Source organism: Mirounga angustirostris, unplaced genomic scaffold, assembly GCF_029215605.1.
Source record: "Mirounga angustirostris isolate CCGP_5_RB_7025 unplaced genomic scaffold, mMirAng1.0.hap1 SCAF_11, whole genome shotgun sequence".
In the NCBI taxonomy this organism is placed as follows: Eukaryota; Metazoa; Chordata; class Mammalia; order Carnivora; family Phocidae; genus Mirounga; species Mirounga angustirostris.
The window spans coordinates 85503111-85517752 of record NW_026991719.1 but is presented as its reverse complement, the minus strand read 5'-3'; the positions used below and the strand labels follow the sequence as shown (position 1 = coordinate 85517752).

General features: G+C 35.9%; 1 protein-coding gene across 1 annotated transcript in view; it reads right to left on the bottom strand.

Moving 5' to 3' along the window:
- Positions 1 to 7020: 7020 nt before the first annotated feature.
- The window catches only part of IL1RAPL2 (interleukin 1 receptor accessory protein like 2), a 639368-nt gene continuing 631746 nt past the window's right edge, over positions 7021 to 14642 (bottom strand). Inside the window, exon 10 of the mRNA XM_064573611.1 lies at positions 7021 to 9532. Within this exon, the coding sequence (XP_064429681.1) occupies positions 8835 to 9532 (698 nt within the window). The 3' untranslated portion in view covers positions 7021 to 8834. The remainder of the gene's footprint in view (positions 9533 to 14642) is intronic.

Genomic DNA, 14642 nt, shown 5'->3' with positions numbered 1-14642 from the left:
CAACTTGTTTTCTGTTTCCACTGGCAGCATTACTGTTTTTAAATTGAAATGATAAATGGTCGGGTATGGTGCAATGGTTGAACTCTGAATTCTATACTGATATTCTATATTTCTCTTTAATGCACACATTATTATTTTCAGGTAGATTTCAACTGTGTTAGATAAAATGGTCATCATGTGATAATTGTAATCAGTGAACAATTATATGGATTTTGATCTTAAGACTTGAAAATGGTATGTCTTGATTTAGGCTTTTCTTCATTTTACAGGCACGCTCTTGAGAAGACCGGGGAACTCTGAGGAGAAAATTACTCAGATTTTTTCTACTTGGGGAAACCCAGGTGTGCAGAATATTTTCCTAAATTTTTTTATCCTTCCCTTTCAAAGCATTTGAAAACAGTTGATTTGTATTTTTTTCACACACATTGCCAAAGACAGTGTTAGAGACCTGTAAAGACTCACTTTGATCTGAAAGTAGTTTTGCTTGCCATGCGCTTATGCAATTGAGCACTACCTGATAATCAAAACCAACTCCCCAAACCTGAGCTTAGTCCTTTGACGCCTTATTTGAGTCTTTGGGGGGAAAGCTTAAAACTTTATATCTTCATCTGTCAAATGAACTGGTCCAAGTCCCAAACAACATTATACTCAGTGATTTTTAACCACTGTGGAAGATGGAGCAATCACAAAAGGCTGCTATTTGTGTTAAATAATGTGTATATTAAAATTATTCATGGGTGAAGCTTACTGATGTTGGGTTCTTTGCTTGGTGTTCACCTAACTCCCTCTCCTATATTCAGCACATTCCCAGCATTCCCTCTGTACCCAGTGTCTTCATGAATTCCAGAATCCCTCCTCCTTTCTCTCTGCCTACTTGTACATTCATCAAGACCTATCCATCAGTTGCCTCATAATTGTATGCTTCTGTACGTCATATCACTTAAGCAAGTCATGTACTTTCTGGACCTCAGTTTTCCCATAAGTAAAATAAAGGGATTGAAGTAGATGACCTTGAAGGCCCCATCCAGTTCTAAAATTAGAATACCTGCATTAATGTGGTATCTAGTAAATGTGCTTTGCTTCCTGATAGAGGAGTTTGGTGAGATTATAATCGCCAGATTGTGGCAACTCCCTGGGAACATCATGATTTCACTTAGTTAAAATTATTTTAGAAGACTAATTCAAAGCCTTTCAGAGACTTCCTCATTAATTTTGTTTTCCTTTCAATCACACTCTAAATGGCTACCTATTTTGTTTATGCCTATAGTCAACTCTCTTTGTTGCTTTCCAGGAAGCAAATACGATTTCATAAACAGAAGAAAAGATTTATATGTATCCTTTTGGATTTAACTTCTTACTCATTTAGATAAGCTCAGATCTTAGCAAATGAACAATATGAGGAGTTTCTTCAGCAAATTCTCCTTTCTGTTGGTTTCATCCTAGCAATATTTTCCTGGATAATCCATTATGATCAAGTCTTCCAAAATATTGTCTCACTCTAAAAGCAATTGCTTCTTACAAATGCTACTCATGGATAAGATGTCTTCTTAAAGTAAATTTAAAAAATCTCCTCTTAAAACACAATTAATCTAGTGATATTATCAATAAATTTTCTAATCAGCCTCTGGGCATTTTCAATTTCTATAACAAAAAAACAGCTTGATTTTACGCAGGTTAAGGAAAAAAACCATGGTGGATTTTTTTTTCCTTTTGGCTTCTCTTTCTTTTAAAACAAAGAACAAAATGACAAATCTAAATTTGAGACATCTGGATGTTTCCCATCATGTGGCTTAAACATCTGCATTTTTTCACTTCTGATCCAGATGTTTTGGTCTTATGTAAACCTAGCTAAAGTGAAGGAGAATATCAGGCAATCATCTGGGGACTTTGATTAACATGGACAGCAAATCTGAAAAACCCATGTCTGAGAGTCCTGTTTTTTGTCTAGTTCAGAACACATTGCTAATGAGGTCAAAGTTACTGTAGGTTTGTTCCTTGTAAGGGCCAGTTAGCTCTGATTTGTTCCATGGCCACAGAATGCACCTCTAGCCTCAGCCAGCTGTCTGAAAAATGAGTGTCCTTGGTCCTACAGGCAGTCACGCAAGAAACTGAACAGCCAATTTCTACCACTTGAAAAGTAAAATAAAAATGCATTTCCCCTGGATGGTAGGTCAGCAATGTCATTTTTGTATAAAAATAATAATTATAACAGCAACTCTTATGTAGTGTTTATTTTGTGTCATTCTTTTAAGTGCTTTACATACATTCAATCATATTGTTTACTGCAACCATATATATATATATATATATATATATGTTATTGTTATACCCATTTTACAGGTGAGAAAATAGAGGCATAGAAGGTTAAGTAATTTGCCCAAGATTAAAATGAATGGCATTCTCAATTTTTCTGTTTAATTCCCTGCATCTCCTTTGTCAGGAAGGTTGGGAGTAATTACAATGTATTGGCTGTCTAGAAAATATGGCAGGGAGGACAGAAACTTGGATATTTCTGCATCCTGAATTCATTGGTGGAATTGCTACTGTGACACATCCTGTGCTCAGTAAAGGAGGTTGATCTAATCCCTATTATTCCACCCAATATGATAATTATAGACATAAAAGTACCCTTTGCAAAAAAGAGAGGCAAAGTTTTTTGTTGGCAGTAAGTCAGTATGTAAAGTACATATTTATAAAAAAGTTCTATGTGGTTGGGAGCAATGAACTCCATTGGGTGGTTTCATAGAATAAATTGGATGCTCTGAGGAAGAATGATTTGTTTGACTGGCAAAATGCTTGAGAAACTTTGATCTCCAACCACAAATTGACTTTAGAATTCTAAAATCCTAGACCTAGACAGGACGTAAAGAGATAATTTAATTTATTTTTTAAATTAAAATAATAAACAAAACTGCTTGCTGAAAGAAGCAAATGAAAAAAATATCCCTCTTACATTTTTTAAGGAATCAAGGAATTGAAACTTCACAGATGCTCCCAAATCCATTTGTCCTTTTAATCAAGACATGTGATGTGAGCACCTACTCTGTGACTAGCACTGTCTTGAGTAATTGAACTATAGCAAGGAATAATACATGGCCACCAATCTTCAGAAACTCTATTTATTCTTGTGTTTTCTGCTTCTGAAGGTAAAAGCTCTCTTTCTTAAAACTGTCCCTATTTTTTTGTTGTTTGTTTCATCTTCTGGCATTGTGGAAAAGAATTGCTCAACATCTTACTAATTGAGACTCTGTTCATTTGTTCATTAAATTCCATTTCCTTTTCCTTCTGAGCAAACATCTAGACTACACGCCCTCACCCTTTAATGTGAATGGATTTTATGGGCAGTTTTGTGCCAATCTCCATGCCCTCTCCTTTTACCAATCTACTGGCTGAATGGAGAGAACTCCTTGAACCTAGAGGAGATCAGAGAAACAAAATAAAAAGAGCCTATCTCTGAATAACTGTGGAGTACATCCTCTTCCCATGAGCCCCTCCAAGCCTCATCAGACTGTGATGTGAGCAGGCAGTGAATTTTACCGTATTAAGCTGCAGGATTTGAGTTGTTGTCCTTTAACGACAGTTATCAACTCTTACTAATACAATGCTCCTTATCAATTTTCCTTCGTAATTTTAAAGATGGTAATCATTCCACATTCAATTTTGGTAAAAATCTGGTTATTTGGGCTCAAGCTTTACATGGTTGTTAATTTTTTGTCGTTCTTCATAGGGCCACTCCATAAGCTTCCTCCTACCACTCCAACACACTTCAACATATCCCTTTTTGCTCTTTGTAAACCTTGTCCAGTTTCTCTATTTTATTTTTTTCTATTATGGTGTTTTTTAAATTATGTTCAAACTAGTGACAAACACCCTCAATCCCTACCTTTTGAAGTTCTCTCTAATTGAACAATTTCAATGCCTTTATTTTCAGATCATAATTCTATACTCCAAAATCAAGTGAGGAATTTAAATAGAATCAGTAGACAGATGAGACCCAAAGGACCAAACTCCATCAATTCTTTCTTTGAGAATTTGAGATTATATTTAGTGAATGAATGTAATTACTCATTTCTAAAACAGCTTTGCAGGAGTACTTTGTCTTTCTTGACCATTATTCTCCTGCAAACACTTCAAAAGTTGCTCCAGTAGCAAATACACCTATCATTATGTTGTCTCTATTCTTGTCCTTACAGTGTCAGGATGCTCAATTAAGAAGGTAAGTTAAATACTCCAAGAGAATTCCTTTTGTGCAACTAACTTTCTTGATCCTTGAAGTCTTTATTGACTTTTTAAAAAATTTTCCACTTTTCACTTCACCACATCCTATCTATTCCTCTTTCTCCTCAGATTTGCCTTTTCTGAGAGTATCCAGTTCACCACTCTCCATCTCTTATCACCTCATATGTACACTATGACAATAGCATCCCAACTGGTCTCCCTGTCACCATTCTCTTCCACTATTTAATTCTTCCTGCATCTGCTACCACATGAATGTTCCAGCACCTCACCTATCCTTATTTCTTACTATGCCCTCACACAGATTTCTGCTCTTGCTAGCCAAATATGCTTGTTATCAGCTAAACAGAAATTGCTTATTTTCTCTTGCTTATTCTCTGCACTTGGGAAATTGCCTTTCTTCACCACTGTTCTTTCTATTCCAAATTCATCTCTTGCTCAGTTTGGGACTGAATCATCCCACCTCACTTATTTACTCTGCATGTAAAATATTAATTTTCCTACACTGGAATGTGTTTTGCAAATGCCCCTTTCTTTGTGCATATAATGTGTACACTACTTGAAAACAGGGACTTCAAATTTTAAAAAATATTTTTATTATACTTTATGTAGTGGGCCGTACACAGTGGGCACTCAATTAATATTCATGATTGACTTTAGTACTCTCTGGAGAAAACGTGGTTGATCAAACAGCAGTAAATATTTGAGAAGACAAGTTTAGATGGGTGCAGGTGATTTTACAAGCTCTGATCTCACAGTAATTAGGATGCTGAATAACCTTCTTAAATTGCTTATGGCTGATTTGAAATCACAGTTCTAAAAAAGGTAAGTTTTATATGAAAAGGTTTGAAGCTAATGATTATTGTTTATTAGACAGCCCCATATATTAATCAGAGAGCCTTAATATTCAACATTGTGACCTCCTATCTTAGAACAAAAATGCATGAGTAATAGAGAAATTTGAGCCAATTTTCAACATGAAATTCTCTCCCAGAAAAGAGCAACAACAATTGCAAGTGTTCAAACTTAACTGGTCACTATGGAACTATGTTCTGTCTTAACTTCATTCTGGTTTTATCAGTTCACTACCTCACCTTGGGAAATTAATACAAGGAGAATAAAGATTTAAATGTACAATTTCTAGGATATTTCCCATGGTCATTATTTAATTTTTTAGAAAACATTTGGTGAAAACCAACCAATTTATTTAAAAATAAAATGCCAAAGGGCAGTATATGCTTGAAACCAGTGGTTCTATACTCTTGTAAGCCCTTTAATCACCAAGTGGGTCAGGGAGTCTTCTCTTTTTTTTCCAGAATTTGCTTCTTTCACAACACCTGCCATTTTTCAACTTGTTACAAAAGTAATCCATAGGATATTAATCATTTCCATGTCCTCTTGAAACTCCTCTATAAACTTCTCTTCCATGACTGAACTGTTTTTCCTGTCTTTGTAGTTTGTTTCTTACTTTTAAGCCCCACAATATTAGCTAAAATGCTCAAACAAAGTATCAATTTTCCACATGATACTACCTTGGGTTCAAGCCTTACCAGAAGCCCACAAGTGTCTTTGTACTCCTTTTTTTTTTTTTTTTTTTCAAATGAGAGTGATTGAAAGCTGAACAGATTTGGATCTAATTTTATTAAGGCTTAGAGCGGGTGAGGAGAGATATCTTCTTACTTCTTTTCAGGAACCATCCAGCTACCTTTCAGAATCTCCATATAGATTGGAGCTCATAGATTACCAACCCTGCCAGATTTTATATTTTGCCAAATTAAAATCATGTACATGTTGACCATCTCCTGAGCACTATTTATTCTTTTTTTTTTTTAAGATTTTATTTATTTATTTGATAGAGAAAGCATGAGAGGGAAGAGGGTCAGGGGGAGGAGCAGACTCCCTGCTGAGCAGGGAGCCCGATGTGGGACTTGATCCCAGGACTCCGGGATCATGACCCGAGCCGAAGGCAGTTGCTCAACCACTGAGCCACCCAGGCGCCCCAGCACTATTTATTCTTAATGCTGTTTTCACTTCCTATATATCTATTGCTTTTGTACATTTCTCATTTGTCTCATAATTTCTGACATTTTCAGATTTTATTTTAAATAGTCTCAATTTTTAAAAGTATGTGTACTGTTGATGGATGAGCTAAATAAATTTGCTATGAACATATGGGAACTAACTGCACTAGTATTTTTCTAAATTTTCAAATCTATTTCAGTGAAAAATTGAGAAGAAAGTTTTTCCTACTGTGTAAGCAAGTGGAAGAATATATTATGTTCTAGACTAAATGCTTATTATACCCTATGGGATATATCTTTCAAAGATCTCAGATGAAAATCAAATTTTGAATTGCCATCTAGAAATAAATTTTTATAGATAGTGTACACATTGGTTCCTGAAAATGGTAGAAAAGGTTTCTTGTCAAGTTCCCCAGCACAAGTGTGAATGCTCTGTTTTTGAGTACTTACTAGTAGTGAAAGGACACATTGTGGCCAGCCAACTCAAATTGCTACCCACGTTTAATCATTGTAAATAAAGGAAGCGGAGAGACCCATGTTATATTTTCAGAACTGGCATGCTCAATACAGAACTATTAGTTTAAAAATACCACTGAACATTCTATTTGAATTGATCTAGGCTTCTGTGGAAAACAAAATAATAAAAAATACAATTGGTCACTTAAACATATATACTACTCATTTCATGCAGATTATTAACTTAGTAATTACACATATCATTAAAGAACAATGAAGAGTAAATATAACTTTATAACACTTGGAAAACAGTTTGGAATTGATAAATTTCCATTTTGAAATACCTATTTTTTTTTTTACAGAAGCAAAATCACCTTTCTCAGTGGAAACAATACATCTATGAAACACCTATATGTGTTGAACAGGACTTTTCAAAGGAGCAACTAATTGTCCCACTATGAAAGGAACATGTATTACTGCTAAGCTTTTACATATTGTTGAAGCATAATGTATTTTCTGAGCAGCTGGATATAGAAAAGCAATGGAGAAACAAGTACTTTAAACAAAACTTTCATGGATCACAGGGAATCAATAATGTAAAAAGGTTGAAAGAAATAATCAAAACATATTATCTAACATTCTCTTATACATTTGAGTTTCACATTTACAAGGGTGGGGCAAATTCTTAATTTTTACACACTGTGTACATCTGTCCTTATTTATATTTGTCCAAAAACACGATTTACAAACCATTTGCAAGGTGCCAGAATCAACCTTGATAAAAAATTGGCCCCCACAGGCATCTTGGTAGAGAACACACCAAAACTGAGTAATTGGAAAGAACACAAAGTGGTAATCCACAATAAATACTAGAATAGGGGCACAATCCTTACAGCAAATTCATAATATTTTAGATCATTCACAGGGATTTTCTGGTGTGGTACAGCCACGGTCATAATGTGAAGGTGGAGAAGTTTAGTCTATAAAATATACTCTTTGAAGCACCAGGAATAGAGACACTTCTGCAGGAACCTTGCACACATGGCCAAGAAGATATTGTGTATGTACAGAATAGTCTGTTTCACAACTACATTTTAGATGAGAATCACTGCAATTGCTGCTCTACCACTAGTAAACGTGAATCATTTTGCACTTCATCTGTTGATATTGTTGTTTTACTTCTTTTCTACTGCTGACACTTGCAGTTAATATTTATTTAAATTCAAACTCCAATGATGCTGTAAAAAAGTAGGAAGATGCGCACATCTTCGTATAAAGCAGGTCAAGAGATCATTTGGAAAAAATTCAAATGTGAATTATTAGCAAACAATAAAATGTGCATCTTAAAATGTGTTTTCAAATTTGTAAAACTTTTGAAATAGGCTAGAAAGCCATGAGTTCTTTAAAATCATCTTCAAAGAACTAGCAGCCTCTCTATTCATTTACTTAAGAAATGCATATTGTTTGCCTACCTACCAGTTTGCCTACAGAAGATGTGCTTCCCTATACAACTATCAGCTGTCATATGAGCTGTTGATTTAGTCTAGAGAAGTTGCCCAGTATGTTGAAGAAGTTCCAAACATTTCAATCACATTTTTTCTTAACCGATCTTCTTCTACAAACAATCTTCTAATTGGGGTGCTTCAACACTTCTTTCTTGATAATTCCTGATTTTTCAGTTATTCTGTAGAAGTTCTCTTTTCCCCTTACTCTTAATTCAGAATTTTCAAATTCAAGTCTTTAAGTTTTCCTTGTTTCAAATACCATGTAAATACTGAAATATTTATAAATATGGGGAAGATACCTCATCTAACTAAGTTTGTAGTCCAAATGGTATCATAAAACCTACTCTAAAACAAAAGGATATTTAAATATTTCTTTTCAGGAAGAAATCAAAACTATACGTTGAAACAAGATACTATACTACAAAAACAGGTCCTTCTTCCCCCCAAACCCCACTATTCTGGAAATGTAAACAAAAATTTTAAGTACAAAAGGGATTCTGTGCCTTCTACTTTGAACACTTTTTCAGCACCTCGATGTTATTAGGTGTACTTTATGCTTGATAAAGCAGAAATTCTTTATGCTCACATAGATGTTCAGAGGACTTCAGAGTTTTTACTACCAGATATCACTGGTGAAGCTAAGCTCTTTGGATGATAAAGGTAGCAGGGAACTGTTCCTGTGAAATTCCTGGGTATCTTTCAGGGTATTATTAAGTGGCAGCTGTCCATTGAGTAGTGCCAGAGGCAGGTTGCAATAAGTATGGTGGTTGCCTAAGGAAGGTACTGGCAAGGTGGTAGTTGGCATCTCGTGTTTATAACCTCTGCAACAGTGTCTCATTTGCATTGAATCTGAATGGTGGAAATCAGGGAGATCAGCTTGAGATGACACCAGAGAGGCCGAGGTACTGGTCATGGCAATAGAGGGTATAGGCTGGAGTTCTCCAAAAAGTCCTTGTTCTGCAGAGTCCAGAACATGGCACCGAGAAAGCATTTCTTTTTTCTTGATGGGCATTTCATATACTAGTTGCTTCCAAAACTTAGAATTTAATTTGCTGCTTTTGGGTCCCTTCCACTTGATCAAGGACAGAAGTTTGATGCTGCGCTTTAGTGATTCCACTTCCTGGCAATTCACCTTTCCTTTTAATTCTGTACACTCAATCAAGATCACTTTGATTTCTCCACTGACTAGCATGTTATGGAGTCTGCTTTCCAATTCGAAAATACTCCATCCTCGTCTGAGAGTATAGTCTGGAGTTAGCACGATAATAAGTCTTCTGCTTTGCTCAACACATCTTGTGAGATCTTCAATGTATGCTACAAATCACAGAAAGAGAGAAAGAGTAAAATAAAGACATTTCCAGTCTTTAAAGCATTAGGTTTGCACTCTAATATAGCAAAAGCCAGTTTTTCACTAAGGTACATCACATTTTCTTTTCTTGTGCTGCACATTTAGAAAGTACATTTCCAGGGCGCCTGGGTGGCTCAGTCATTAACCGTCTGCCTTTGGCTCCGGTCATGATCCCAGTGTCCTGGGATTGAGCCCCGCATCAGGCTCCCTGCTTGGAGGGAAGCCTGCTTCTCCCTCTCCACTCTCCCTGCTTGTGTGTCTGCTCTCGCTGTCTCTCTCTCTCTGTCAAATAAATAAATAAAATCTTTAAAAAAAAAGAAAGTACATTTCCTTAAAAACAACAATGAAAACAAAACTCTGCTTATAATACTTATTTTCTTTCCCCTCATCATTACTTACAGTGTTCTGTTGACTAACACAAAACTGACTTCTTCAGAGCTTAGGTGTATTTCAGCTATTTTTATTTATTTAATCATTTAATTCAAGGCAGGCTTCCAAATTTTATCCCAATGTCAATGTATCAACAGCTCTAGGGGAACAAGTAATCATCAGATTGATGAAAAAAGAAATGGAGCTGTTTAATGAATGAAGGGTCACTGTATTTATGGGTTTGCTTTGGTTTTTCCCATATTTTTAAACTACTAAACTACCAAACTACTAAACAACTAGGGGGTATGTATCTGAACTACTTCAAAGATAACTGATAGAAATAGTGGAAAATCTCTTCTAGAATCATAGCTTGTTTCTCAGAATACCTTTTGTTATATGCAATCTTAGGTTCTCCATGTTGCCCTTCAAACTGAGAGATAGGGAAGTGGTATGTGTGTGCCCAGGAGTTTAATTTGAACCAGCTGCTCTTTGTTCTGGGGAAGAGTAAGGGGTGAAGTTAGAGGTGGGGGATGGTGTGGAACAAACTGTAAAAGGGTAAAGGGGGAGTCTGTCAGTTGAGAAGTCTTTGCCCTACTTTGTGGAGCAATTCTGAGAGTGAGGTAAATATGTTATAGTCTTTTCATGGTAGAAAAACACTCAACTAACTCTAGATTTATTTATTCTGCGGAATAATCCTTTTGCAGTCATGCATCCCAAAGTCTTATCCACCAAAAAGGGAAACACACACATGTGTTAACAAATGGAGACTTGGACACAGGTGCGGCAACAGAGAGCTGTCTTTACTAAGCAGAGCACAAGGCCTTGTCTAATGTACAGTGCCCTCTAGCAGAAGCAGTGCTTACAGAAGCATAGCAACATTTGTCACTGCAAATCTGCCCAAGGTTACAGACTGCTTTCAAGGAGTCATGTCCAGTACATAGTGTGGGGCCACCAAACAGCCATTTGAAAAGAGAAACTTATTTTACAGATGCATATTTTACAGATATCTCTCTTTTCCAGGATTTTATTTCCACCACTAGGAAGCAAGAACACTTTGACAAGTAAAAATGAGTAAATTTTCTACACACCCTATAGATAAACAAAAAACTTTTTAAGAGATACACATAGAATTGCTCATTTAACAATTTGTTGTTACTATTGTTTTGGTTTTTACTTAATACATTTTAGGACTTTCTCATGCAGTAGTTACAATGACTATTTGTAAGGCAATTTCTAAGTGTAGAGGGAAGCTCTTAAGAATTTAAAGAGATTATTTATTCAGGGAAAAAATCAGCATTGAAATCTGGAAAAAAATAAAGTAAATAAAAACAAAACAAAACAAAACAAAAAAACCAAAACAAAATAAAAACACCACACAAGCAGCAATGGGGAAGTTATCACTCTGTAATTATCACTTAGAGAACTGGTGAAACAGAATGGAAGGAAAGGTAGAAAGTTTCAATAGAGTGGAAAAATTTTATCCCAATGTATCAACAGCTCTGACTCTTCATTTTCTTCCTTTCTTCCTGCTCCCAAAAAGAAAGAAGTTATGTGGGAAGCTTCATCATTAGAGGTTGGATCTGTAAGATACAGTAAAATAAACTATCATGCATCTTTCCCATTATTCTTTTCACCTTTCCTCCACACAAAGCAAAGCAAAACAAAACAAAACCGAAACCCAGAATTATGGCATCAGTGCAGGAGTCCATGAAAATACAGTTTTTCCAGGTGAATTATGAGTTAGTTGTTAATTTTATAGAGGAATTCTTTACAAAATAATTTACCAAGGGGTTATTCCAAGTAGTATTCTTCCCTCATTAATTGTAGTTTTCATTTAATTAAAAAAATGATCTGTACAAATTTTGTCAGGAGCACATCTATCACATAAACTATGCCTCTATGAGCAACACTTTTTCTATGTGTTGAGATGTGGTGTAATTAACTTTTTAACGATAGTTTTAAAAACAAAAGGTATGTCTATCTATACATATCTCTACTAGAAGAAAAAAAATTACAATCCAGGTGTCCACAGTCTTAAGAGAAACTATACACATACATACAAATTAATTTGATTGGGATTTATGGGCTTTGGCTTTTACTATCCTCTTTCCTGAATGGGGAAGGGAACAGGGTACAATTTTTCTTCCCATTTATATCGTTCTCTTCCTTCATCCATCTATTATACTTTGCCATTGACAGCTAAGCCAAATGCAACAGTTAGGGTTTTGGGGGCTTCTTAGAGATTCATTAGACAGAATTTGCATTTGCCTCCAGAAGGAATGACTGTCAGGACAGATCCCACTATGCTCAGCTGCACAGGGTGTGGGTGTTGAAGGGAACCTTGGATAGAGGGAGTGGTCCCTGTCTCCTGCATACTACATTGGCTGTGCTTATCCTGGCAAAGCCTAGTGGAGAGTTGAGGCAACCATCCAGATAATTCCGGCTGAAAACCTGCTGTGGAAGAAAAAAAGGTCTGAATTATCCTGGTTTGCCCTATATATACATTAATCATATGCACTGGAGTCAGTCAGTCAGTACATCAAAATTTTCCCTGGGTAGACACAGACCAAGTGTCCCAAAGAAAACATGAGCCATTTGCTTGGGCCCTGAGTTTCGTGTTCCATTTCACTTGGTGAAAAACCAAGTGGAAGTTTTCAGATGTGGAGCCCACATTTCACTTCTTGGGATGGTGATCAGTGGCTGGGCAGCAACCTCAATGTTTGAAAGCAGCTGGGGAGGTGCCTTTAAAAGCTGCCTGGCTCTAAGGAAAAGAAGGAGAGACTGTGCACTAGCTTCCATATTCTGGCTCTCTCTCTGTTTTTCTCTCTATGTTTTTTTCTCCACCAACCCCCACCCCCAAGCTCCTCTCTACCTCTCTCTTTCTTTCTTTTTCTGTCCTTTTTCTTTCTTTCTTTTTCTTTCTCCTTCTTGTCCTTTTATCTCCCTCTTTGCTTTCTTGCTCACTCTTTCTGCCTTTTCCTCTCTTGCTCTCCCTTCCTCTTTTTGTCTATCTCCCTTTACCCACTTCCTTCCTCCTTTATTAAGTCTTTACTTTCTGTCTTTTTATCTTTGGGAAAAAAACAGGACCTAGCCATCATGGAAAATACAAGTAAACTAACAAGAGACCAAACAGGTAGAGTTAATATTTTTTACTTGCTAATCTTTAGCCAGGGAGTTGTTGCTGGCTTCTACGCAGTAAGTGCCCCAAATAATTTCCCATCCAATGACTGTAAACTAGAGCATGATCCATTAAGAACATGTCCTGTTTTTGCATGGTCTGTGAGCAAGGAATAGTTTTTTTAAGGGTTGTACAAAAAAAAAAAAAAGGAATGTGATGCAACAAAGACCATATATGACCCACAAAGCCAAAAATATTTACTATCTGGACTTTTACAGAGAAATTTTGCTGCCTCTGAATTAGAGACCAATCAGGGGGTTTAGGTTTGGAAAAGTTCCAAATAAACTTAGCAGAAACAGGTATCATGTTAAGACATTGCCGGGCCATAGCTACTGCAGTCTCTGACAGCCGGTGGTGTTTGCCATGGTAGAGCTGTGGTTTTGTGGGGGACATTTTAGAAATCTTCAGAAACCATTTTAAAAAGCTTGTTACCATGAAGAGATAATAAGGAAACTTAAAAAAAAAAATCCCTACATCTACAGCACACATGAATATTCATTAAATCTTGCCTTGACTTATTCAGGCGAATTTAGCAACTGAGTACCAGGAATCCCTCAAAGGCCCTTTTTTCCAAATAAAGAAAATATAAAATATCCCTTAAATAAGCGGTAATTAAGTTATTTCTTTGCAGAATTTGATTTGAAGTGACTTATGATGACAGAAAAGACTAAAGAGGCCTGGGTCTGATAGTCTTCTGCTTCTCTAGACAAGGCTATGAAACCGTATCAAATTATCAGACACAAAATAAAGCTAATTACATTTAATCTATTTGTGATCTTAAAGAAAAAATCCCCTTGAACATAGTTTTGATAGGGGTGCCTGAGTTGGTATTAATTCATTTTTCACATTATAATTGCAAGTGCAAAGAACCTTTTTTCTTTTGTCTATACTGAGAGTTGACGGAAATTAGGAAATATTCTAGAAAGGAAATGCATTGTCACTAGGCCCTCTTTGGCATGTGTACTTATTAAAGAATGAAGAAAGGTCAACAGGAAACAAGGAAAGTGACTACCTAAAACTATTAAAAGGAAAGCAAATTCAATTTAAAAATTTCTTTCAGGGACAGTTGTATAAACCAAAATTACAGTGCATTTATAAAAGTAGAATTAGCTCTACAAAAGTGACTTGGAAACAGGACACTTATTAATAAAGCAAAAAAGTAAACTGAAGAAAGAAATAAAGCAATAAAATAGAAACAGGAAGAATGGCAGCCCCAAGAAATTGCTTCTAATGGGATGTGTAATACTTTCCCAAAAGAACTCAGTATGCTTCTAAATCTCAGGTGCTGAATCTACTGCAGATGTAGGCAGAACAAGGGAGAAAAAAAAAACCCTTACATATTTAGGAATTTCCATGAGGTCTTGCTACTGCTTACTAACCACCTGATTTATCAAACTAATCAATTAGCTACTTGTAAATTATCTTATGTCAGGGTCATTGTTAGGGGTAGTTGGCATATTTTTAAAAAGTTAAAAGACAAATAGCCTGTAAACAAAGACATGATTTATTATTTTTCCAGGTTCAAATAA